Source organism: Panthera pardus, unplaced genomic scaffold, assembly GCF_024362965.1.
Source record: "Panthera pardus isolate Hobbes unplaced genomic scaffold, ASM2436296v1 HiC_scaffold_20, whole genome shotgun sequence".
Classification (NCBI taxonomy): domain Eukaryota; kingdom Metazoa; phylum Chordata; class Mammalia; order Carnivora; family Felidae; genus Panthera; species Panthera pardus.
This window is the reverse complement of record NW_026526766.1, coordinates 634,987-662,550: the sequence shown is the minus strand read 5'-3', so window position 1 is coordinate 662,550 and position 27,564 is coordinate 634,987. Positions and strand designations below refer to the sequence as shown.

General features: G+C 39.9%; 2 protein-coding genes across 6 annotated transcripts in view; one reads left to right on the top strand and one right to left on the bottom strand.

Moving 5' to 3' along the window:
- CENPP (centromere protein P) overlaps window positions 1–27,564 on the bottom strand; it is a 228,023-nt gene that overhangs the window by 146,567 nt on the left and 53,892 nt on the right. For 4 of the 5 annotated variants that reach the window (XM_053907692.1, XM_053907693.1, XM_053907694.1 and 1 more), the window contains one exon: window positions 26,088–26,184. In XM_053907692.1, the coding sequence (XP_053763667.1) occupies window positions 26,088–26,184 (97 nt within the window). Of the gene's footprint in view, window positions 1–23,733; window positions 25,015–26,087; window positions 26,185–27,564 lie in introns of those variants that run through there. The other variant, XM_019434294.2, reaches the window with a different exon arrangement.
- On the top strand, window positions 859–22,107 carry OGN (osteoglycin). Its single transcript, XM_019434292.2, has 7 exons — window positions 859–1,052; window positions 1,960–2,207; window positions 4,382–4,475; window positions 14,656–14,814; window positions 17,204–17,406; window positions 19,366–19,461; window positions 20,256–22,107. The coding sequence occupies exons 2-7, from the start codon at window positions 2,034–2,036 to the stop codon at window positions 20,424–20,426; spliced, it is 897 nt and encodes a 298-aa protein (XP_019289837.1). The 5' UTR covers window positions 859–1,052; window positions 1,960–2,033; the 3' UTR covers window positions 20,427–22,107.

Below are 27,564 nucleotides of genomic sequence, written 5' to 3'. Positions count from 1 at the left end.
GACTCTAAAGGCAATTTTGAATAGAAAAGAGAACAAATTGGTGTTCTTTTATTTTCTATTTTTAATAAAATATTTATCCATATCCACATTTATTGAATTTGTTGTTTACTTTTTTAATGTTTATTTATTTTTGAGAGGGGAGAGGGGCAGAGAGAGAGGGGGACAGAGGATCTGAAGCGGGCTCCGGGCTGACAGAAGAAAGCCTGATGTGGAGCTCAAACCCATGAACTGTGAGATCATGACCTGAGCCAAAGTGGGACACTTAACCGACTGAGACACCCAGATGCCCCAAATTTATACTTTAGAGGAGAAAGAAGTGTTAGCTTGATTGCTAAAAGCACCAGAAAGTGATAAAAATGAAAGTGAATCTTTAAAGATGTTCATACAATTATCTAAAATACCATTTGGACTTTTAAAAATCAAATTTATTATTAAGACCACTTTTACAGTTTCCTAAATTTAGCAAACAAAAGTATCTTTTACCACCAAACTCCAAATTACAAATCAAATTTATTTTTTAAAAACTCTCACACTTGGATTTGTGTTATATGGAATTTGTGTTATATGGATAATTAAACTTGAAGATAATTTATGCTAAAACTAATTTTTTGCATTGGAAATTTCTTGGCTGTGTCCTAACTGTGATACTAGAACAGTATTTTTACCCCTCACAAAATTAAGAGCACAGACTTTAGTTTGGTGTTTTATTTCACTGAAAACGCAGATGTTTTATCTCCTCGAAAAGCATTAAAATAAAAAGCATGACTTTCAAACTATGTCCTCGTCATAAACGATATTCAGGAAACCTTAGCGTTTCTCACATGAGGTAATGTAGAAGCAGACGGCGCTGCAGACCCATGAGCACAGCTGGGGAGCCCTCACGCTGCATGGCCCGGGGAGGGTCTCCATGCAGACGAACTGCACTCAGAGCGGCCGGTCACGAAACTATGCAGCAGTCTGAAACTGATCCACCACCTTCCTCCTTGGGGCTAATACACAGGCATGAGCTTCCACTGACGAAAACCACAAAAACCTTCAAAAAAGCTACAACGGTAGGCTCTTCTTTCATGTATCATTTTAAATATCGTTTAAGATGTGATTCTCAGTCTTCATAAATGCAAAGGCCACCTCTGATTTTTTATTTTTCAGTTACCTCGAACAACTGTTATCACTGCGTCACTTTGACATCCTGCAGGTGCTGCAAAGTCACAAAACCAGGCTTTTTGGCCACTGATTTTTGACAAACTGGCATCCACAATGCAGCACCAGCAATTCTGGGGGATTCTGTCTGAAATGTGCATCACTGACGAACCTAAGAGATTCCTCCCCATCTCCTTCCCCCAAATCCTCGATTACAGTTCTCTATTTCTTCTAGTCTGCAATACTATTTTTGTGTTTTTCGTAGTTTAAATTTAAAAACAATGTTATTAAATAAAAAGAGTATCTATGAAAACTGCAAAACTAAAAAAATCAAAAACATTTTCATATATCCTTTATCACCTAAAAGTGTTAATAACTACTTTTCATGTTAAACTTAAAGTTTAAGTTCCAAAACTCTTGGAACTTATAGAAACTCCTACCATTACAAATCAAGAGTTCTTATAAAATAGCAAAGTTGAAATATGATATTTTTAACTCACATGAGGCAGGATCATGAGTCTTAACTATTTATACTACAGGTATCCTAAGATTTCCGCTGCTTACAAGGACCTTGTTTACAGCATCTAACTATTAAGAAACTGAAATTACCAACATTACTTGGGTTTTGACAGAAAAAGAAATAAAACCACTTTCTGAGACCATTTTTAAGAATGTCACTGATACATAGAAACTTTCAGCATCTAATTAAAGATCACTAAGGGTTAAATACTTGTTCTCTGGCCCCTACTGCGTACACCCTGCCAAAAAGTCCTCTAAGCTTTTAAATATTGCTTCGAAGGTCTGCGTTTTTACTTCCAGGGAAAAAGAGAGCATTGTCCCGCAGTCAGCAGGCCACCAGCTCATGAACTCCAGGCACCTGGACTTCTGCTAGCATGACGATGCTGCAGTCTGTGCTTCTCCTGCTCCTGTCCGTGCCTCTGATAAAGCTGGCACCACCAGCTCAGCAGGACCCACGCATCACCTATCACTATGGGACAGATCATTCTGAAGAAACCTTGTTTAGTCAAGATTCTGAGGATAAATATCTGGACAGAAAAAATATTAAGGTACTTTATTTCTACTCTAAATTTAACTTCTGAAACAGTCACCCATTTAGATGCATGTTTTTGTTTTTGTTTTTTTTTAATGTGTCTGAAAAGGGGAAAGAAAAAGCACTTGTAATGACTGAAAGTAATTCAAAAAACTGTCTCCAGGATTATACTTTGGGGAGGTATGCATGCCTCCCAAATTAATAAAAAAGAATCTATGGTAACCAAACAGTATCTATAGCAACCAAAACAAAATTTAAGGAAAACTAAACTTTAAGATGATCTCTTACTGGTTGAGGATTTCTAAGTAATGTTATAAAACGCCCTATATGTGCATATTATATTGCCTCCAAATAAAATAGGAGAAATTGTGTATTAGGAAAAGCAATCTTGGATTACCAGCTTAAGATTTATTAATTTAGGAAGAAGTGGTTCATGGAATTACATACTTATTTTGGGGTCTATAGCATTTCACTTACATATGCCAACTATGTAAGTTACCAAAAAATGAAAAACTCCTTAAGGTGGGGCTTAATTTTTAATCAGTTTCAACGACTCAGACTCTCATCAATTTGTATCAAGTGACTGTAAATTGTCCTTGAGTTAATTTAATACAGGGATGACTTCATATCACATCTTTCGTACTCCACTTGCACAGGCTGAGTGATTACTCGCGGTTTTCTTGGCACGCAGAAATGAACGCTGGGTAAGGAAAAAGTTAATGCAGCACATAAGTATCTGGTCCTGCCTACGGTGTGTGCGTGTGCGTGTATGTGTCTCACATACACAGACAGAATGGAAAATGAAAAATGCAGCCAAATATATAACAATGTTGACTGCTTTTCTTCAGTGCACAATGACTAAATGTTAACACTGTAATTTCTTTCAACGGAGTTGGTTAATATGCTAAGTATTATTTTTGCCCAACATTAAGAGAAAAAAGATAGATATCACTAGTCATAGCTCCAGATTTTTAAAAAAGGCCGATCGTACCAATAAGCTATTGGCTCACATGGATGATTAGAATCTATCAATCAGTTAAAAAAAACCTTCAAAATTCCATGGTCCCTAAAAAGTAGCTAGTAAGTTCTTTGCTTCTTCTCTCTACATTGCTTTAGAGGTCTATGCTCTTAATACAAATATAGGGACTAAGGTAATTGTGGAGCAGAGTAGAATTCAACAGTACTTAAGTGAAGGGGCTGTTCCAACAGAACCCACTTGGGAGAATAAAGGAGTCAAGATGGACATGAAGGGTAACATGATTCTGGAGGGCACAGACTGGGGCCCCATGCAACCTATGTTAGTCTAATGGCAGAAAATGTTCTCTCCCAAGATAGGAAAGAGTGATACAGACCCCCAGAGCAAACAGTCTGGACTGGGGGTCCAAATGGGGTAGGCAGAGGAGAATAAAAGGGCTCCAAGTGCCAGGGTGTTGTTCAGGCACGAGGTAATGAAGGGTCACTTGCAGAAGAGGCCAAAAGCTTACTCTATGTCCAACACATGCGACGTGACTAGTGCCTCAATCCTGTTGAACATGGTAGAACCTGGTACCAGGAACTCAATTAAGACAAGACCACACATGATCCCAGTGTCGTGGGATCCAGCCTTGCGCTGGGCTTCATGCTGAGCATGGAGCCTGCTTAAGATTCTCTCCCTCTCTCCCTTTGCCCTTCTCTCCAGTTCTCTCTCTCTCAAATTAAAAAAAAAAAAAAGAAAAAGAAAGAAAGAAAGAAAGAAAGAAAGAAAGAAAGAAAGAAAGAAAGAAAGGAAGGAAGAAAAAGACAAGACCATAAAGAATAATTAAGAGACCTACCCTACATGAAGATGGTCTCATTTCAGGCTGCAACTCAGAAAAACTTTCATTCTGTGTTGGAGAGTTCCCTCCAGCTCCCATTTGGAATTTCAATATATTCAACATTTAGAAGGCAAAGGCACTGAGTTAGGGTTTTGGAGATTAAAAAAAAAATTAAAAAGACCTGGTTCTTTTACTCAAGGAGTTGACAGTCTGGAGTACAAACAAGGTGAACAAATATTTACCTTATAAGTTTAATGAACAATACACAAAATCTTACTGTAGCACAAAAGAAATGCCACTATGACCATGAGAAGGCAGGTGTTGCCTATGACTCTCAGTTTTATAGTCAAAATCAGACTTTATCACACCTGATAACAAATTTTTATTTTTCAAATAGGAAAAAGAAACTGTGATATTACCCGATGAAAAAAGTGTTCAGTTACAAAAAGATGAGAGTGTAACACCACCATCCCCCAAAAAAGAAAGTGACGGTAAGTATGCATACCATGTCATCTCGTGTCTCACAAAGAACAGTCATAAATAGGTTATTATGGAACTTTATTCCTTAGAGTAGTAAAAAATGGCCTTAGGATACAGTAAATTCAAACAGCGGAGTTTTATCTCCAGTGATAACGTCAGCTGGTATGTTGGGAGTGCACATCATTTGCCACCCCACATTTTGTTTTTTTTTGTTTTTTTTTTCAACATATGAAATTTATTGTCAAATTGGTTTCTGTACAACACCCGGTGCTCATCCCAAAAGGTGCCTTCCTCAATACCCATCACCCACCCTCCCCTCCTTCCCACCCCCCATCAACCCTCAGTTTGTTCTCAGTTTTTAAGAGTCTCCTATGCTTTGGCTCTCTCCCACTCTAACCTCTTTTTTTTTTTTTCCTTCCCCTCCCCCATGGGTTTCTGTTAAGTTTCTCAGGATCCACATAAGAGTAAAACCATATGGTATCTATCTTTCTCTGTATGGCTTATTTCACTTAGCATCACACTCTCCAGTTCCATCCACGTTGCTACAAAGGGCCATATTTCATTCTTTCTCATTGCCACGTAGTACTCCATTGTGTATATAAACCACAATTTCCTTATCCATTCATCAGTTGATGGACATTTAGGCTCTTTCCATAATTTGGCTATTGTTGAGAGTGCTGCTATAAACATTGGGGTACAAGTGCCCCTATGCATCAGTACTCCTGTATCCCTTGGCCATCCCACATTTTGAATGACAAACATGGAACAGGAACATTCAAGAATAACCAAAGTACAAGTTTAGCCTCTACAGAGTGTGCTTCTGTCTATATAAAATCCCTTCAAGGAACAGTTATTTAACATCAACTATTTACAAATACTATGTACAGCCTGGGGGTAAGGGAAATAAAATATAATTCTTAACTTCAAGAAACTCACAGAAGACATAAAGATGGCTTATACATGAATAATTGTAATATACATTTTAATTAAAACAACAGAAAATGTATAAAACAACACAGTCCTCCTCAATAACTCCTATCTATTTGGTTTATTTTTGTTCTATCATGGAACAGCATTTCACAGGACAACATGAAATAAAATCACACACTAATTAGTAAGACATCCCTTGCCCTTGGATAGGATGACTCAGCATCGTAAAGATGTCAGCTCTTCCTAAATTTGTAACAATAAACTGCTTTAAAGAGCTGGTAAGGAGGATTCTCAAGTTCATGTAGAAAAATCAAACCTGCATGGAATCAGGTTTCAGGGAATCACTGAAAAATGGCAGGTATCTGCAGAAACCAGACATACTACATTAGAATATACTTCAATGTCTCTACACTTAAATACGTGTGATACTGGTATGTGAATAGCATACAAAATTCAGAAAAACAGAAACACATGTAGAAACTTAATATATAACAAATAAGGCATCTTAAATCACTTCTGAAGCAAAGATGGTATTTTTAAAGATTTTATTTTTAATCTCTACCCATCATGGGGCTCAAACTTACAACCCTGAGAACAAGAGTCACACGTTCCACCGACTGAGCCAGCCGGGAGCCCTACAGATGGTATTTTTTAAAAATGGTGTTGAACCCTGAACGTAATATCACACTGTATGTTAACTGACTGGAATTTAAATAAAAACTTAAAAAAACTTTAAAAAGAAATAAAATACGCTGTTGGACAACTGAATAGTCAATGGAAAAGGGATACTGTTAGATCCACACTTTTCACAGAAAAATAAACCCCTCCAAATAAATTAGGGTCAAAACGTAAAAAGTGAAATGATGTAAATACTAGAAGATAAACTGTGTGTGCGATGTCTCATAATCCAGAGAAAATAATAGAAAAGATCAATAAATTTGATCCCATGAAATGAAACTTTTCCATGGGAAACAGCATCATAAATGAAGTCAAGCACAACTGAAAAATGAGAAAAATAGAAAAAAAAGTTAATATCTCTAATTTATAAAGAACATATAAAAAGCCAGGAAAAAGAAAATGGCAAAAAATCCATTGGTAAAACCAGAAGATGAATAGGCAATTCACAAAGTGATATAAAAATGGCCCTTAAACATATGAGAAGACGTTCAATCTCACACATACAGAAATGTAAGTTTAAATTATATTGAGACACAAAGATTTTTAACCTATCTGATGGACAAAAATTAAAACTGTGACATTAAACCAATATAATCCATTGGCAAGGCCTTGGGGTATCAGAGACCCTCATACACTGCTGGCAGAAATACAAGTAAGTACCATGCTTTTGGACAGGAATTTGGCAATATCTAACAAGGCCGGTATGCACTTACTTTGTGACGTAGCAATCAACTTCTAGGAATTCACCCTAAAGATACACCTCCATGAGGGAGAAAATACATATGCAAACATCACTGGAACACTGCTTGCAAACACAAAACTCTGGCAACAATCTAACTGCCCAAACACTGAAGGGAGGTTGAATAATGTACGGCAAGTCCACGCAAGGGCATACTATGCAGTTGTAAAAATAAACAAGGAAGATCTCTATGAACTAACATGAAGTGATTTCCAGAATATATTATACGAGAAAACCCAAAGTGCAAAGGAGTAGCTACAGTATGCTGCCTTTCATCCAAGAAAGAAAGAGACACAAGAAAATATACATGCATCAGCTCACTTGTGTGAAACGACATTCAAGAAAGGTAATTTAATCGTGGCAACTAGTTACCCACAGGTTACACACGGGACCAGGGGTGGCAAGGAGGGAGAGATGGACGTTGGTGGGGTGGGGGAACGGGAGTGTGGAACTTCTTTAAGTATACACTTTCTCTGTAGATTTGGTTTTTTTTTTTTTTGGTAAGATTTTATTTATTTACTTAAGTTTGTGTGTGTGTGTGTGTGTGTGTGTGTGTGTGTGTGTGTGAGAGAGAGAGAGAGAGAGAGAGAGAGAGAGAGAGCGCACAAGTGGGAGAGGGACAGAGAGAGAGACAGAGGGAGACACAGAATCCAAAGCAGGCTCCAGGTTCTGAGCTATCAGCACAGAACCCGATGCGGGGCTCAAAACCACAGACTGTGAGATCATGACCTGAGCCGGAGTCAGACGCTCAACCAACTGAGCCACCCAGGCGCCCCTGTAGATTTGGCTTTGAACAAGGTTATCGTTCACATAGGTAAACAATTACATTTATAAATAAAATATACAAGGATAAGATAAAAAAAAAAAACTGGCACACAAATAGAAACAATTTCAGGGGCGCCTGGGTGGCTCAGTCGGTTAAGCGGCCGACTTCGGCTCAGGTCACGATCTCGCGGTCGGTGGGTTCGAGCCCCGCGTCGGGCTCTGTGCTGACAGCTCAGAGCCTGGAGCCTGTTTCAGATTCTGTGTCTCCCTCTCTCGGACCCTCCCCCGTTCATGCTCTGTCTCTCTCTGTCTCAAAAATAAATAAACGTTAAAAAAAAAATGTTTAAAAAAACGAATAGAAACAATTTCATTTCAAATGAGTAACACACTAAAGTGAAAAGAAAAATTAACCCAAGTAACCCTTAAACACACTGTTTTGACTATGAAACTCCAGGCTATAGACAAAACAGAATGGATAAACATTGACATTCCAGCAAGCAGGTTTCTTTTCCACGGCGATGCAGGTGCACAGCGATGAAACCCCTTAATGTGAGGCCTAGCACTGAGTGAGGTATATACGCTGGATAACGAGAGCCAGGTTTCTCGGTCAGAGAAGGTGCTACAGACGTGGTGGGGGAAGCCCAGAGTGAACACTGTGGAGCTGGACTGGAAGCAAGAGATCGGCACCAACTCGTGGTCTGAATGCAGATACAGAAATAGGTACAGGCACGCCTTGTTCTGCTGCGCCTCACTTCATTGCGCTCCACAGATGCTGCATTTTTCACAAATGGAAGGTTTACGGCAACCGTGTGTGGAACAAGTCTTTTGGCACCATTTTTCCAAACTTGTTCATCATTATTATATTTGTTTCGGTGATCTGTGATCTTTGATGTCACCATGCTAAGCTGAGGCACCCCGAGCCAAGCCATATAAGATGGTGAACTTAACTGATAAACTGACAACTGATAACTGATAAACTGTTGTGTTCTGGCTGCTCACCTGTCCCCCCCTGCATCTCTGTCCCCTTCCTCAGGCCTCCCCATTCCCTGAGACACAACAGTACTGACATTAGGCCCACTCAGAACCCCACAATGGCCCCCAAGCGCTCAAGTGAAAGGAGGAGTCACGCGTCTCTCACGTTCAATCACAAGCTAGGAAAGATTAAGCTTCGTAAGGAAGACAGGGCGAAACCCAAGACAGGCTGAAATCTAGGCCACTTGTGCCAAACAGGTAGCCAAGCTGTGAAGGCAAAGGAAGAGTCCTTGAAGGACACTGCACGCATGCGCCGCTCCAGTGGACACACGGGTGATAAGCAGGGGAAACAGCCTGACTGCTGATATGGAAGAAGTCTGGCTGGTCTGGATGGGAGATCAAAGCGGCCACGACGTTCCCTTCAGCCAAGGCCTCGCCCAGAGCAAGGCCCAGACTCTTCGATCCGGCGAAGGCTGAGGAGGTAAGGAAGGAGCAGAAGAGGTAGGAGCTAGCAGAGGTTGGTTCAGGAGGTTTGGGGAAAGAAGCTCTCTCTGTGACGCCCAAGTGCAAGGTGAGGCAGCACGTGCTGACGCAGAAGCTGCCGGAATTATCCAGAAGATCTGGCCGAGAGGACTCAGGAAGGTGCTCACACTAAACAGCAGACTCTCCATGCAGATGAAAGAGGCTTCTGCTGGAAGAAGATGCCACCTAGGATTTTCATGGCTGGAGAGGAGAAGTCAGTGCCTGGCTTCAAAGCCTCCAGGGACAGGCGGACTCTGCTCAGGAGCGGATGCAGCTGGTGACTTGAGGTGGAAGCCAGGTGGAAGCTCACTGGCCATTCTGAAAATCCTGAGCCCGTAGCAGTCGCGCAAAATCTCCTCCGCCCGTGTTCTTAACTTGGAACAACAAAGCCTGGAGGACAGCACTCTGTCCACAACACGGTTGACCGAGTGGCTCAAGTCCACTGTTGAGACCTGCTGCTCAGGAGAAAAGATTCCTTCCAAAAGATTACTGCTCAAAGACATTGCACCTGGTCACCCAAGAGCTCTGACGGAGACGAGCAATGAGATTACTGTTGCTTTCATGCCTGCTGCAACACCACCACCATTCTGCAGCCCATGGACCGAGGGGTAATTCTGACCTCCAAGTCTCATTAGTTAAGAGACACTTTTCGTGAGCTCATAGCTGCCACACACACTGATTGCTCTGATGGATCTGGGCAGAGTAAACTGAAAACATCCTGGGAAGGAGTCACCATCCTAGATGCCATGAAGAACATTGGGGATTCATGGGAAGAGGTCACGATTCAACATGAACAGGAGTTGGGAAGAAGCTGGTTCCAGCCCCAGGGAGGACTTTGAGGGGTTCAGGACTCCAGGGGAGGAAGTCACTGCAGACGTGTGGAAACAGGAGAACCGGAAGCAGAAGGGGGGCCTGAAGACGGCAGGGAGCTGGGCCAAGCTCCCTGGGAGCTGGATAAAACTCCAACGGATGGGGACTTGCTTCCCGTGGATGAACAAAGAAAGTGGTTTCCTGAGACGGAGTGTGCTCCTGGTGACGATGCTGTGAAGAGTGTCAAAATGACAACACAGAATTGAGAATATCACACGAACTTAGCTGACAGAGCAGCGGACAGGGTGTGACAGGATAGACTCTGGTTTTGAAAGAAGTTCTGTGTGTAAAATGCTACCAAACAGCATCACGTGCTACAGAGAAATTGTTCTTGAGAGAAGAGTCAGTCAACGTGGGAAACGTCACAGTTGTCTTATTTTCAGAAATGGCCACAGCTGCCACCACCTTGTAGGGTCAGCAGCCATCAACATCAAGCAAGACCCTCCACCAGCAAAAAAATCATGGCTCGCTGAAAGCTGAGATGATGGTTAGCATTTCTTAACAGTAGAGTGTTTTTTTTAATGTTTATTTATTTTTTGAGAGAGGAGAGAGCGAGCAGAGGAGGGGCAGAGAGAGGGGGACAGACGATCCAAAGTGGGCTCTGTGCTTGACAGCAGACAGGCCGATGCAGAACTCGAACTCACAAACCAGGAGATCATGACCTGAGCCGAAGTCAGACGCTTAACTGACTGAGACACCCAGGCTCCCCAACAATAGAGCATCTCTAATTAAGGTATGAACACTGTGTCGTTAGATATACTACTACTGCACCCTTCATAGACCACAGTATGGTGTAAACACAACGTTTATAGGCACCAGGAAACCAAAAGTTCATCTGACTTGTTTATTGCAATATTCACTTTACTGCAGTGGAACCAAATGTACAATCTCTCTGAGGTTTGCCTGTATACACGTTTGTCTCTATGTGAGAGTATATGTGTATATATGCACATGAGGTGTGTGTGTGTATGTGTGTATTTATCTATGTCCATATGTAAGAATGTACGTATATGTCTATGCCACATATCCCACATATACCTGTGTATATATGTATATTAAATACGGAGAAACAGACAAATACACATACATGTATTTCCCATCCCTCCTTGTGGAAAGAGCCTAGAAGCAATGAGATGCTAGCAGCAATGAGCACATCAACATTCAAATCTTGGTTTCTAAATATCAGTCTCCACAAAAAGAAACCAATACTCCTTGAAGAAATAACTGATATCAGGCTTGGGGCAGGGAAAAGGCAAGACTGCTCTGAGACATCTTATTATGCCAAAAAATAAGAGAGTTCTTAAAGAGTAATGGGGATATTTAACATTTTAATCAATCAAAATTATTTTTCAAAATGTAGGTATAAATTTGTAAGCGACATACAAGACCTGCACACTGAAATCGAGACAACTATGCTGAGAGAAATTAAAGACAACCTAAAAATATGGATATATTATGTTCAAGGACCAGAAAACTCAGTATCATTAAGATGTCAATTTTTCACAAATTTATTTATAGGATTTAACTCAATCCCAATTAAATTTTTACCAGTCTTTTTGAAATTAAGAGGCTGACTCTGAAATTTATGTGGAAATGCAAAGAGCTTACAATAGTCATAACAATGTTGAAGAATACAGTTGGAGGATTTACACCACCTGATATGAAAACTTACTATAATGCTCCAGGAAGCAAGTCATTGTGGCATTAGCATAACAATAAGAAAGTAAACAAGCTAAGTTGGTTGAGCTTCAGACCCTTGATTTCCAGCGGTCAGATCATTCCAGAGGTCATGCTCTCTGGCTCCATGCTCAGCGTGGAGTCTGCTTAAGATTCTCTTTCTCTCCCTCTCTCTCTCTCTCTCTCTTCCCCTCCCTCCCTCCCTCCCCCCTCCTCGTGTGTGCTCTCTTTCTCTAAAGATAAACATACATATATGGACAAAAATGAAAACAAAAACAAAAAACAAGTAAATCAGCAAAACAGAATACAGTCCAGGAATACATTTACACAATAGGGTCAACTTTTGTTTGTTTGTTTGTTTTTTACAATGGTGTCAATGAAATTCAATGGGGAAAGGATATCATTTCAAAAAATGGTACTGAAAAACTTGAGAGCTGTAAGTTAAAAAGATGAACTTTCCTGACACCATATATAAAAATTAACTCAAAATGGACCTCAAACCTAAACATCAAGAGCTAAGACTATACAACCTTCAAAAGAAAACCTAGGATAAGATAGTGGTTGGCAAAGATTTCTTAAATATAGGACAAATAGCACAAACCATAAAAGAATCAACTATTCTTCATGAAAATAAAAAATATTTGCTATTCAAAAGACAATGATAAGAAAACAAAAAGACAAGCCACATAAAGGAAAACATTTGCTAAACATAAATCTGAGAAACAACTTGTATTTACAATATAAACTCTTATAATTCAGTGACAATAATACAAAATCACCATTTAAAAATAGGTAAATGAGTGGCTCAGTTGTTTGAGCATCCAACTTTGGCTCAGGCTCATGGGTTCGAGCCCCACATCTGGCTCTCTACTGTCAGGTCAGAGCCTGGAGCGTGCTTCAGATCCTCTATGCTCCTCTCTGCCCCTCCCCCACTCATGTGCTCTCTGTCTCAAAAATAATAAATATTAAAAAAAAAAAAGGGAGCAAATGGGGGGGGCTCCTGGTTGGCTCAGTCGGTTAAGCAACTGACTTTGGCTCATGGTCTCGTGGTTTGGGTCATGGTCTCGTGGTTCATGGGTCTAAGCCCTGCATCAGGTTCTGTGCTGACAGCTCAGAGCCTGGAGCCCGTTTCAGATTCTGTGTCTCCCTCTCTCTGCCCCTCCCTGCTCATGCTCTGTCGCTCTCAAAAATAGATGAACATTGAAAAAAAATTTAAAATAGGCAAATGATATGAACATTCTACCACAAAAATATGTGGATGGTAAATAAGTTTATAAAAAATTGCTCAGCACATCAGTCATTAGGAAAATATAAATTAAAACACAAGATACCACAACATGCCTTACGTGAAAAGTCTAATAGTACCGAACGCGCACGAGGATGTGGAGTAACTAGAATCCTTCTGCGCTGAAGGGACTATAAAATGGCATAACCTTTAAGGAAAACAGTGTGGGACCTTCTTCAAAAGCTACACACCTATAAGATGGCCCAGCCATTCTGCTGTTAGGTATTTACTAAAGAGAAACGCAAGTATCACAACCACAAAAATTCTACATAAATGTTCACAGCAGCTTTCTAAGAAATAGTCAAAAACTAAAAACCCAAATGCCCATAAGGAAGGACTATATAAGCTGCATATATTAATACAATGAAATACTATTCGGTAATAAAGAGGAATGAATTGTTGATATGCAGAGAGGAAGAAGCTCGATGAGAGGATATACTGCTTCGTTCTCTTGGAAATGCCAACTGCTGCGAATGGACAGAAAGCAGACCAGAGTGGTTGCTGGGAGGGACGGATTACAAAGAGCATGACAACACTCTGGGGTGATGACTACGTCAATTACTTCAATTGCAATAATGGTTTCGTGGGTATATACATAATGCTGAAAACATAAATTACACAAGTGAAATATGTGTAATTTATTAAGTGTCACTTAAATAGAACACAGGTGCGACAGAAAAAAAAAGCTTAAAAGAGTTCACACTGGCTGATCTGTGACGATTTGATGATCAAAATAAATATGATGGTAACTTATTATGACCCATGGGATAAGGAATTCATAAGTTCATACTCAACTGATAAAACTAAATAAATATGAAGGGAATGTTCCATGCTGCACCAGCTGTCAACTAACGTAGAAAGAATGAAGGAATTAGAAAATCATAATTTGAAACTATCCTAGTAACAAACAATTCAGGTAAGAACCATCAATAGATAAAATTACTGGGTGGCAGTTTGGTGACAGACCAGATGTTTAACAGCTCCAAGTATTTTCTCAGAAGATACTCCCGAATGGCAGACCAAACAGAGCATCATCAAGGAATGGGACAAGCAGACAGCACATGCATCCCAATGCCCAGCACGGCAGAGCCAACACCATTTCCATCGTATTCCTATCAAAAATTAGGAACCTCAGACAAACCCTAATTGAAAGACATTCTACAAAATAAATGCCCCCCAAAATAAAATGTTTTTAAAATTCAAAAATTTTAAAGTTATGAACAACAAAGACTAAGGCATTGTTCCAGGCTGAAGAAGATAAGGAGGTATGATGAGGATATACAGTGGGGTCCCTGCTGTTTCCGTGACACTCTCATGTCCAAGTGCATAGTCTGCTTACTTACCTGGTAGTTTATAAGCTCCTTAGCTACGGTCATCCATCTGCAATGTGTCTGTGCCAAACCAAGTGATGAATCAAGCTTATGTTTGTTTACCTTATGTTCTGCTTTATGAACATTAAGTATTCAAATCAGAAAATGTAAATCAATTCAGCAATTAAATGTTCAGTGCTAAAATGATAGAGAATAAAAAACATATGGGGTTACAGGATCTAAAATAAGATCCTGGTCAGTTATCAGGTACAATACAGGTCACTGGCTAACACAACCATGATACCTTCCTGCTATCACCTTTAATTCTGTAAAATATTTTTTCAGATTAGTGAGAAAACTCATGATAGCAATAATTTTACCACTAGAGGACAAATGTTTTTAAATTACAGTTTATATTTTTGTGATTTTGTTTCCCGACTTAGAAATGCCCACGTGCCTGTTGTGTGTGTGTTTAAGCGGCTCTGTGTACTGTGAGGAGGTTGACATTGATGCCGTACCACCCTTGCCGAAGGAGTCAGCCTATCTTTACGCACGATTCAACAAGATCAAAAAGTTGACGGCAAAAGATTTTGCAGATATCCGTAAGTTAACTTTACATAAAATAACTCACGCTAACTCATGTTAGTGCTAGCCTCATAAAACACAAGCGTCTCGGCACCTGTGGCTGTCACATCTAGGGTAGTCACCGCTGGAGTGTTTAAGTATCCACAACACTTTACAAACAGCCACAGGCTTGTTGGTGACTCCTCTCCACTCCATTCAAAGGTCCCCATCACCTTTCTTTACTGGTGCCTTTCATGTCGATGTTGACAGCCCATCAAACATATAGGCGACGACGCCTTCTTAGCCGTAGGACTCTGAGATCCGTTTGCCTCGGTCCATCAGGAGCACCAGTATGACCAATGTGTTTCTCCAACCTGAATGCCTTCTTCACAATGCTGCCACCACAATAAAAGCAGAAAGTCTCCTTTTCCTTGCTTTAACTCAAGGTTCTTAAACCTGGCTGAATACTAAACCCATGTGGGGAAATACTGTAAAAAACAATGGTACCAGGCCCTAGTCTTCAGAGACTTCAACTGAGGTCTGGGGAGAGGCCCAGGTGTCATCATGAAATACCACCCAACATCTCAGATGGTTCTCATGTGGAACTAATGCATTTCACTCCTTCCCAGGATGCTTCTGGCATCCCGTCAAACCGCACAACAGCTTGCCTCCAGGGCACTGCTATGAGCACAGCACAACCCTCCACTTCTCTGGTGCCAAGTCCCTGAAGAAGATCCCACCAAACATGCACACTGGCCCCACTACACATTTATGAGATTAACCGGAACAGCATTCATGCTGCAGCTGGTGGCTCCCAAATGACCCTAGTACAGTTGTTCCTCATCACTGCTGGACTCCACACCTACACACTCACCTATGCGGTCACATGCATTTGTGACCCCAAAATCAGTACATGAAACACTCCCACAGTCATTCGCAGACACGTACACAGTGGCAGAACACTGGTTACCTAGCCGCAGCTGAACAGGGTGACCTCTGCCATTTTGTTTCAGCTCTTACACTGTGAGGTGTCCTGTTCAGTCTACTTAGGGCCACATTTTCTACATTTTTGTGCTTTTTGCTATTTAAAATGCTCCCCAAGTGCAGTGCCTAAGAGCCGACCAGTGTTCCCAAGTTGCCTCACAGGAAAAACACTGCGTAGGTAATCTTCATTCAAGTGTGACCCACAGAACTGAGGCTGTGAGTTCAATGTTAATATATCAGCAATACACACTAACTGCAATGCTCTTAAAAAGAAACAAAAGAAACACACAGGGGGCACCTGGGAGGCTCAGTTGGCTAAGCATCCAACTTCAGCTCAGGTCATGATCTCGTGGTTCATGAGTTCGGGCCCCACGTCGGGCTCTGTGCTGACAGCTCAGAGACTGAATCCTGCCTCAGATTCTGTGTCTCCCTCTCTCTCTGCCCCTCTCATACTCATACTCTCTCTCTCTCTCAAATAAATGAAAAAAACATTAAAAAAAAAAAAACCATAAAATTTTGTACTAATCGGTTGACAGAAATGTGTGACCAGAGGCTCAAAGGAGCCTAACCCTTTATAGTCCCTGGGAGCAAGGGTCCATATTCACTAATTCAGTGTCTGCAGTGACTACCTCAAATATGGAATGAGAAGCAAGGTTTCCTCAGCATCCCAGACAAATAAAAGTCACACACACACACACGCACTGAATTTCTCTCTCAGTCTGCATCACTTTAACAAATTCGGGAACACTTCTGTTTGTTGTTGTTAAGCAATAAGGCATAGAGAGATTAAGAATATATCTACAATCACAATGCGACATTCTGCGGAAAAGTCCAAAACGATACCTACAATGATTCTACTCAATCAAATGTAATGCTTCTGGCGCCTGTGCGGCTCAGTTGTTGAGCATCTGACTACGGCTGAGGTCATGATCTCATGGTTCGTGAGCTCAAGCCCCGCACCGGGTGAGCTCCACTCTTCTCTCCCTCCCTCTTTCTCTCTGCCTCTTGTGGGATATTCTTTCTCTCTCTCTCTCTCTCTCTCTCTCTCTCTCTCTCTGCCCCTCACTCAATTGCGCCCTCTCTCTCTCAAAAAAAAAAAAGTCATGCTTAGTTCCCATGATTTGCAACCACAGTTTGTTTCGAACCACCTCAGCATTCTGGGGATTCAAACACTGACGGATGGAAGGACTCCATTAACTGTAAGTTCCCTTCCAACCCTGAGACTCCAGGGCTCAAGAGAGAAAGGCCATCGGTGTCAAGCACAGAGGGATGCTCACTATTCATTCAACAAAATTTACTGACCTACTCGTTACAGACACTATTAGATACTAAAAATAAAAGGTGTTTGAATGACCTGATACACCAGTGCTTCTTCTTCAGTCCACATAAATGAGACTTTAACTTTATATTTTTTGTATATTTTCTGTATATTTTTCCTTCAAGCTAACTTAAGAAGACTTGATTTCACGGGAAATTTGATTGAAGATATAGAAGACGGTACTTTTTCAAAACTTTCTCTGTTAGAAGAACTTACGCTAGCTGAAAATCAACTACTGAAACTTCCAGTTCTTCCTCCCAAGCTTACTTTATTTAATGCAAAATACAACAAAATCAAGAGTAGAGGAATCAAAGCAAATACATTCAAAGTAAGTTTTGTATACTGTGACCACACACAGTATCAGTTTTATACAACCAATGGTAATATGATAGAGAAACTCTGGTCTAAAATTTTGTTTTATATTTTAAAACTGTTTTTACAAGTGCCAGAAAATACAGTTCCAAAAGTAAATGCTCAATTTTACTTCTACCACTTAAAAGTATTAGCCCATAAAATTCTGTAGGTAGCCCTTCTTTTGAATTCCACAACGGCACCTAGCACAAAATTCTATATACAGTACAAATTAAATACACTTCTTCATTTAGTAACTCAAGAAAACCTATGTACAGGAAAAAGGGAAGGTGATCTACTCTGATTTACATAGCCAGGTTGTGTCCAAATGCACAGTCTACGGCGAAATTACCGCCTCAGCTGAGACCCGCACAGGTGATATACTCATTCCCAGTCCTGGAAGAAGCCCCAGATAAACAGATGATTGGGCTGCTACTGGCAGTAGACCTCATTCATAAGTAAAGTTTGTGGCTTCTAATGATAACATCTAATAGAAACACTATGAAATATTATCAAGTTTATAACAATCACACAAAGGTACAATTAGTCCACACGTACAATCTGTCAGAAAATGTAAAAATATTCCATTTTCCTTTTCTTCCTGTTTACACTTAAGGAATCCCTTTTCAGTTGTAAGGGACACTGTGAAGGCACATCACAGTTCCTCAGAAGTTAAGGGATTATTAGGAGACTTCAAAACAGGACTCACTTTAAAAATAAAAAACCTTTACAATTTGAAGATACGGTAATTTCAGCTGGTAAGCCTTTGACTGACATATTAAAGACCTACAGGAGCTGATCAACGCTTCACAGACGGAGTGTTTGAGTGCTCTGAACTTTACACATGCTTTCCATCTTGAAGCCCTATTATAAAATGATACACAGTAATGGTCTACTGATCATGAAGAGTAACTCAATACAGACCAGTAGGGGAAAGTCATACGTTGCTAAATATTTAATAAATTGCCCTGGAAACATCTCACTACCAAGCGCGTCTCTTAGGAGCACAGGGACAAAGCATTCTATTGGGCACCATTTTACCGCATTTCACAGACACTGCACTCTTTACGAACTGAAGGTTTGGGCTGACTCCGCAGTGAGCAAGTCCAGTGGTGCCCCTTTGCTAACAGAGTTTGCTCACTGTGCCTCCAGGTCACATTTTGCTAATTCTTGCAATATTTTAAACTTTTTCATTATTATTACATTTGTCACGGTGATCTGTCATTAGGGATTACAACTCCCTGAAACGTCAGATGATGGCTAGCCTTTTTAGCAATAAATTATTTTTAACTAAGGTATGCACATTGATTTTTAGACATAACCTACTATATCATAGTGTAAACATAACTTCATATGCGATGGGAAACCAAGAAATACACTGGGCTCACTTCATTGCAATATTCGCTTTATTGTGGTGGTTCCTCCGGAACCGAACCCACGTTATGCCCAAGATATGCCTATATCCATTTTGCTAGAAACTGGTGGAGGTGAAATGAGAAGTTCTAAAGGTTCAAGAGAGGTTATGGCAACACCAGGATCCAAGCTCAATCCTGCATAGGAAATGACCTTACTAGCTGTTCACGAGACAAGTCAAATGGCCCCAGCAGCCAGCATGAGGTCTGAGGCTGGGAGCGGCTGGGTACTCAGTGGTTAGATGAGTGGAGAGAAATGTGGGGGTGCAGCAGGACTTTATCACCCTTCATAAAGGCCCAAAATACACTACTTGGGAAACAAAACAAACCCTTAAAACCAAATAACTACCAAAGCAGCAATTGATAGTACTGATTACCAGGACCTATGTACACATGTGTACACATATGTGTATATGCATGCACACGTGCACACATGTAGACGCATGTGCATATATCATAGTTTGAATCCTGTGAAAATGTACTGACCTCAGTGATGATCAAGCAGAAGTAACTTCTCCTTACAGAAACTGAACAACCTCTCCTTCCTGTACTTGGACCACAACGCCCTGGAATCTGTGCCTCTTAATTTACCAGAAAGTCTACGTGTAATTCATCTTCAGGTAGGACTGCTCCTTTCATAATATCTGATGATGTGAATGTAAATTACTATTAGTCAATGTTATGACTCATTAGGAAGCTCATTTATCCACATGTAAATTATGCCCATCAAATATTACTACCTCGGTGGCCTGAGAGCCCCACCCCACCCGGCCCAGAGAGGCCCAGAGCCCCCGAGCCCCCAGAGGACCCGCAACCGAGGTGTGAGGTCTGCCCTTAGAGTGGGCTCTGTTGCCAGGCGTGCACGCGGCATCTCCTAGTTAATGTGACACATGGATCCGAGGCATCCGCGGGTGGGGGGGCGCTACGACCTCTGCTTGGTGTCTCTTTGTCCAACAGCAGTGGACACTGTCCAGTTGATCTCATGTTGAGGTAACAGAAGAGTGAAGAGGAACTGAGAGGAACTAAAATTGGTCTTCCAGCATCACAGCATTCCCCATTTGTCCTGTTTCTTTCTGTAAAGGGACATTTAAGGACACGGTGCCCATTCCGAGTTGACACTCAAAAGCAAGAGAGTCTTTCCAGCCAGTATAATCTTATTTATGCTTAGAGCTTTCTGCTACATGGATGTTACCGTAAGAGCAAGCAATCTGTCTTCCAAAGCAACACTGCAGACTTAAACTGCGGGGGTGAGGGGACTCAGATTGCACAGAGGGTTTTATTACCCTGAGGATACACAGGATGTACAGTATTTTAAAAACCACTTTTTAGATAGAATATTCTGTAAGATCCCATCACATAGAATACAAAAGGTAGATTTCAAATTTCTGAACAATTTTTCCCTTTTATTTTCTAGTTTAACAACATAACTTCAATCACAGATGATACATTCTGCAAGGCTAACGACACCCGTTACATTCGGGACCGCATTGAAGAGATACGCCTGGAGGGAAACCCCATCATCCTGGGAAAGCATCCCAACAGTTTTATCTGCTTGAAAAGATTGCCTGTAGGGTCATACTTTTAACCATTATCAATGCAGCATATAAGCTAAAGTACACACATGCATATAATCTGTCTCAACAGTGCCTAAAGCATAAATATTTAATATTAACTTTGTGTCCCATGATGAAGGAATTTTATGTTTTAAACAAAGATGTTCACAAATCTTACACACAACAAGCAAAATGTAAAACTGAATCCTGAAGTTCAAAACAAAGTCATGTGAAAATATTTAAGCAGCATTACAAAATCCTCATAGTTTATACCATGGTGCCATTTAAAAGGTATGTTTTTATATAAACACCCCAATTTAAGAAGCACTATTTCCATTACTAATGACATGAAAGGGTAAGTCCAAAAAACTTCCAACTGCTGATCTTTCCGGACCTTTACTTGATCCCTAAAGCACTTAAGGATGATGTTCCAAAAACTTTGAAAGCTAAGTGTTTCCAGGGATCTCCCGTTTTTCTGTTATGATTCACACATTTTTCATTATGAAGCAGGAACTTGTTTTCTTTCTATTAAGGCAGTTATTATATGTTTACTTAGCCTGAGAAATAGTGAACAGTCTCATACCTAGGCAAAACTTTCCAAATAAAGCGTAATTTCACTCTCCGATAAAGACCTAACAGAGTAATGTCCAAAGTTATTCTGCTTTGTGGTCACACAGTTAAAGGCTTTAGCAAAACAGCACACATTTTTCCTTTCTCTAAATATTAAAATTCTAAGTCTACCATAAAACATTTTAAGGAGTCAAGCAGAACAAAATCAAGTATGCTCATAAAAAACCTGAACGTTCATCCCATATCTCAGAAAGTTCTCCATTGTAAAGACTTTCAAATACGATAAATATGGAAAAATATTTTCTTTTTACCACCATAGGGATGAGAATCTCATCAATAAATCTGTCCAAATGTAAGACATGAAAACAGTCAATTTAGTGGTGTTACTGAACACTACCTCTCCCCCACCCCCCAACCCATACGCATCATACTCATGCCAACTGCCTATCCATTCACAGGAAAGCTTCTGAGCAACATTTCCTACAGACCCATGATTAACTGGTCATTGAACAGTGTAAGTCCACCTTCGATCTAATAGTGATAACTTATGAGGAAACAATGCTGCCAGATTAAAGATCCTAAAATAACCTTCCTCTTGCCCAAAACCCACTCAGAAGTCTTAGCCTCCTTATCACATTGGGGTTACATCCAAAATTATCAGTGCTTTAGACACACGAGTCCGAACTGTGCATATGAAAATTTCCAATATTGTTTCCAACATAAATAATACATTAGAATCAAGTTGGTCTCTGTACACCAATCCCAGAACAGTTATTCATATTTTAAAGCATTTGCTTCTGTTTTTCCCTACACAGAATGAGCTCCAGTTTTTCCATTTTTCCCCCATTTGTCAAGGTTGACCCCAAGATAAGCTTTTCTCATTGAAACATCTATGATCTCTCAAGGCCACAATTAGTCCTATACCACTTACTAACTCATTTGCTGATTTCATTTTGATAATTGGTAATCATAACTATATACTGCTTTCTCATTATTTTGTGTGCATGCCTCATTTCTCTGTGACTGAAAGCTCACAGAATACATCCAATATTCCCTTTATACCTTGAAGTGCTTACTATAATATTGAGCACATCTGGATTGAATATACAATGAAAAGTACAAAATAAAATTCATTTAAACAGAGAGCTCTCTTTCATTTGGAAAAATAGAATCTTAAACTATCACAGTCTTGAATAAATCAATGGAAATAAATTATAACTTTATCTGGATAAAAATAAACTAGATAAAGGACAGCTGAGTGTTGGGGATACCAGGAAAAGCCATCAGAGGAGACTTCTCTCATGTTTCCAGACGTAGCCCTATATTCTTTACCTAACTAAACTCACAGAGGAAAAAACACCTTAACTCAAATTTTAGAGAATTCAAGAATTCTGTGGTGTCCACAAAATAATTAGGAAAGAGCACTAGTAACAGGTCTAAATTACAGAATTATCTTTAATTTTTTTTTAATGTTTATTTTTGACAGAGAGACACAGTGTGAGCAGGGGAGGAGCAGAGAGAGAGGAAGACACAGAATCTGAAGCAGGGTCTAGGCTCTGAGCTGTCAGCAGAAAGCTCGACGCTGGGCTTGAACTCCAGAGCCGTGAGATCATGACCTGAGCCAAAGTTGGACATTCAACCAACTAAGCCACCCAGAAGCCCCAGAATTAATTTTAAAGGACAATTTCAGTGCCACCTTGCTGGCTCAGTCGATTAAGCATCCGACTCTTGATTTTGGCCCAGTTCGTGATCTCACAGTTCATAAGACTGAGCCCCACATTGGGCTCTGCACTGACAGCATGAAGCCTGCTTGGTTGGGATTCTCTCCTTGCCTCTCCCCGGCTCTCTCTCTCTCTCTCTCTCCCTCTCTCTCTCAATATAAATAAATAAACTTAAAAAAAGTTAAAAATATTTTACCCTTACAAACACTCCTGAAAGAACTAAGAAGACATCCATTAGTGGAGAGACATTCTGTGTCCATGGACTAGAAGACTGAACAGTTACTACACCAGCACCACCCAAAGAAATCCAGACTCAGTGCAGTCCCTATTGAAGTCCCAATTCTATTTTTTGAAGACACAGAAAAAAAATTCTAAAATTCACATGGAACCTCAAGGGACTCCAAATAGGCAAAAGAAATTAGAAAAGAAGACTAAAATTGGAGAACTCACACTTCTTCATTTTCAAAGTTAATTACAAAGCTATAGTAATCGAAAGTATGGTACTGGAATGGACAGGAACATATAGAACGATGCAAGAGAACAGAGAGCCCAGAAAAATATGGTCAAACGATTTTCAATAAAGGTGCCAAGACCACTCAATAAGGAAAGGACTGTCTCTTCAATAAACAGTGCCGAGAAAATCAGATATCCACATGCAAAAGGATGTAGCTGTACCCTTAGCTTACAATGTATACAAAAGTTAACTCAAGTTGGATCTAACATCTTAAGAGCTAAACTACAAAACTCTTAGGGAAAAAAAAGAGGAAAATCTTTATGACAATGAATTTGGCAATGAGTTCTTGGATTTAACATCAAAAGCATAGGCAACAAAAAAATAAACTGGATGTCAGCAAAGTTAAAAACTTCTCTGCATCAAAGGACATTATCAGGGCGCCTAGGTGGCTCAGTTGGTTGGGCATCTGACTTTGGCTCAGGTCATGTTCTCACGGTTCGTGGTTCCAGTCCTGCGTCAGCACAGTCTGAGCTGTCAGCACAGAGCCTGGAGCCTGCTTCGGATTCTGTCTCCCTCTCTCTGCCCCTGCCCCGCTCACGCTCTGTCTCACTCTCTCTCTTAAAAATAAATAAACATTAAAAAAAAAAAAAAAAAGGACACTATCAAGTGAATGAAAAGACAATCCAAAGAATGACAGAAAATATCTACCAACTATACACTCGATAAAGGATTAATGTCTAGAATACATTAAAAAAAAAAAAACAACACTCCTACAGGGACACCTGGGTGGCTCAGTTGGTTGAGCATCCAACTCTTGGTTTCAGCTCAGCTCATGACCTCACAGTTCATGGGTTCGAGCTCCGCATCTGGGTCTGTGGTGTCGGTGTGGAGCCTGCTTGGGATTCTCTCTCCCTCTCTCTCTGCCCTTCCCCTGCTTGTACTCACTTTCTCTCAAAATAAGTAACCTTAAAGGAAAAAAAAAACAAAACAACAACAACTACAACTCAACAAGAAAAAAGCACCCAATTTAAAAATGGGCAAAGGATGTGAATAGACATTTCTCCAAAAGAAGATATACAAATGGCCAATATGCACATGAAACAATGGTCAACATCACTAATCATTAGGTAAATGCAAATCAAAACCACAATAAAAATTCTACTTCACACCCATTAGGTTGGCTATGAGCCCCCCCAAAAAAAAGGAAAATCCCAAAACACGTTGGCAAATGTGTAGCGAAACTGGAAGCTTTGTGCACTACTGTTGGGAATGCAAAATGGTGCAGCCGCTATGGAAGAGAACATGCAGTGTTTCACAAAATTAAACAGAATTTCCATATGACCCAGCAATTCCATTTACAGGTATATTTGTAATAGAACTGAAAGCAGGGACTTGAACAGGTATTTGTACACCAATGTTCACAGAAGCATTATTCACAATAGTTAAAAGATGGAAACAATGCAAGTATCCATCAAGATGAATGGATAAACAAAATGTGGGGCATCCATACAATAGAAGATTATTCAGCCTTAAAAAGTAAGGAAATCCTTCAATCTGATGCAAAATGGATGAACCTTGAGAATATTATGCTAAGTGAGATAAGCCAAACAAAAAGTATAAATTTTATGATTCTGCTTAAATGAAGTACTTAGAAATTCACAAAAATAGAAAAAAGAATGGTGATTCTCAGGAACTGGGGTAGGAAGCAATGACAAATTAGTGTTTAATGGGAACAGAGTTTCAGTTTGAGATGATAAAAAAGTTCTCGAGATAAATATTGGTGGTGGCTGCACAACAATGTGACTGTTTCCTTCCGTCCTTTCCATTTCTTTCCTTATCACCCAGGAAAGTCGGCCCACAGAAGCACTGTGTCCTCTACAGGATAAACACACCAATTATACTTCTATGCCTCTTTGAAAGCACCTAGAGTCAAATCAGCTTTGGAAATGGGACTAACACTCACATTTCCCACAACCCATGTTAGGTGATTCGTCACCACAACTGCCAGCATACTCTCAGTCATTACTATATTTACCAATTATGAAGCAAAGCTATTTAACTGTTTGGGTGCAAGAGCACCTGTAAGTAAACAACAGTGAGAGAACTCAAGGGACCACAGTACAGGTACAACCATGTTTCACTCTAAGGAAAATTCTATGCCTGACAGATTTTATTACCTCGACCCAACAGAATGCAAGTAATAGCAGTAGTAGTGGTAACAGTGATAATAATAATAATAAAAAAGAACGCAAATATACAAGAGTTAGTACCAATCATAAAAACAATAGTCACAGCCTGGGTAGGCTTTTGAGATATTATTATATTGACTCTTTCAGAACCGGATTTTGTATGGACTACAGCTGTCAATATTGCTACTATCCATCTAAGTACAACCTGAGGCATTATAATGCAGCCAAATATAATTCTGGTTATGACAGAAAACGGGATAAAAAGAAGTCCTTAAATGTATCTATTATCAGACTTAAGAAGCATTACTTTACTGAAATCAGGCTTAAATACTTAAACTTGAAATACACAATGATTAAGAAGCTTAAAACAGAGTATGACTCAGAAAGTAAGGACTGTGCTAGGTGATAAGCCTGCTATAATTACATTCATTTTAGCATTTGTATTTTGTTTCAAGTACTCTTGACAGATTAATTTTTCAAAATGTGTAGGGGGTAAGTAAGAATATAACTATACTTCTTCCAAGATATCCCATAATACAAATGACTCATTGGTTTGTACAGAAGCATTCCTCTTCATTTACCCCAAATAACTGCAAATTCCAGAAGCCAATGAAAATATTTTGTATTCTTTGAAAACTTTAAGGAAAGAATGCTATGTTAAATCCCGAAATTAATACCAGCTTCACTTTTAGGTTATGTTTAAATTTAAACCAGCTTCACTCTTCACATACATTTAAATCTAAAAACTTTAGACCCTACCTTGAAGTGTTCAAATGTGCACTTACGATATTCACACCACTCCACAAAAAAGTGTAGGCTTCGGAAAAACATCAGTAGATCTCTTCTATCTTCTGCTCTGTAGGAATAAAAGATTTTATGATTAATAAATACTAAAAATGAGAGCCCCATTCTGGCATTTTTTAAGCTTATTATTTTTTAATTATTTTAATGTTTATTTATTTTTAAGAGAGAGAGAGACAGAGAGAGAGAGACAGAGAGAGAGAGAGGGAGGGGCAGAGAGAAAAGGAGACATAGAATCCAAAGCAGGCTCCAGGCTCTGAGCTATCAGCACAGAGTCCGACACAGGGCTGAAACTCATGTACCATGAGATCATGACCTGAGCTGAAGTCAGATGCTTAACCAACTGAGCGACCCAGGCACCCCTTATTGTTTTTTATATATACTACACTAAAGCTAAAAACAGACCTTGATACATTTCTATATTTTAAACTCTGATTATGTGCCCCTGTGTGATTGCTAATGCTAATTTTTTTTTTTTAATCAAATTTTAGTTAACATACCGTGCAGTACTGGCTTCAGGAGACTTCAGTGATTCATCACTTACATTCAACACCCATTGCTCATCACAAGTGCCCTCCTTAGTACCCATCCTCCATCTAGCCCACCTCCCCTCTATCAACCCTCAGTTTATTCTCTATCCTTAAGAGTCTTTTGTGGTTTGTTTCCTTCTCGCCTCTATTCCTTCTCCTTTCCATATGTTCATCTGTTTTGTTTCTTAAATTCCACATAAGTGAAATTATATGATACTGATCTTTCTCTGATTGACTTATTTCACTTAGCAGAATACATTCTAGCTCCATCCATGTCACTGTACATGCAAGACTTTCTTTCCTTCTTTTTTTTTTTTTTTTTTTTTTTTGATGGCTGAGCAGTATTCCATTGTGTATACATACCACACCCGTATCCATTCGTCAGTGGATGGACATTTGGCTATTGTTGATAGCACTGCTATAAACATTCGGGTGCACGTACCTCTTCGAATCTGTATTTTTGTGTCCTTTGGATAAATACCTAGTAGTGCAATTGCTGGATCATAGGGTAGTTCTATATTTATTTTCTTGAGGAACCTCCATGCTATTCTCCAGAGCCGCTACACCAGTTTGTGTTCCCACCAAACGTGCAAGAGGGTTCCCCTTCCTTCCCATCCTCAAAACACCTGTTGTTTCTTGTGTTAATGTTAGCCATTCTGACAGGTGTGAGTGCTATCTCATTGTGGTTTTGACTGGACTTGTATTTCCCTGATGATGAGTGATGTTGGGCATTTTTTCATGTGTCTATTACCCATCTCGATGTCTTCTTTGGAGAAATGTCTATTTATATCTTCTGCCCATTTCTTAACTGGATTATTTGGATTTTGGGTATTGAATTTTATGTTATTTACATATTTTTGGATACTAACCCTTTACCAGAAATGTCATTTGCAAATACCTTCTCC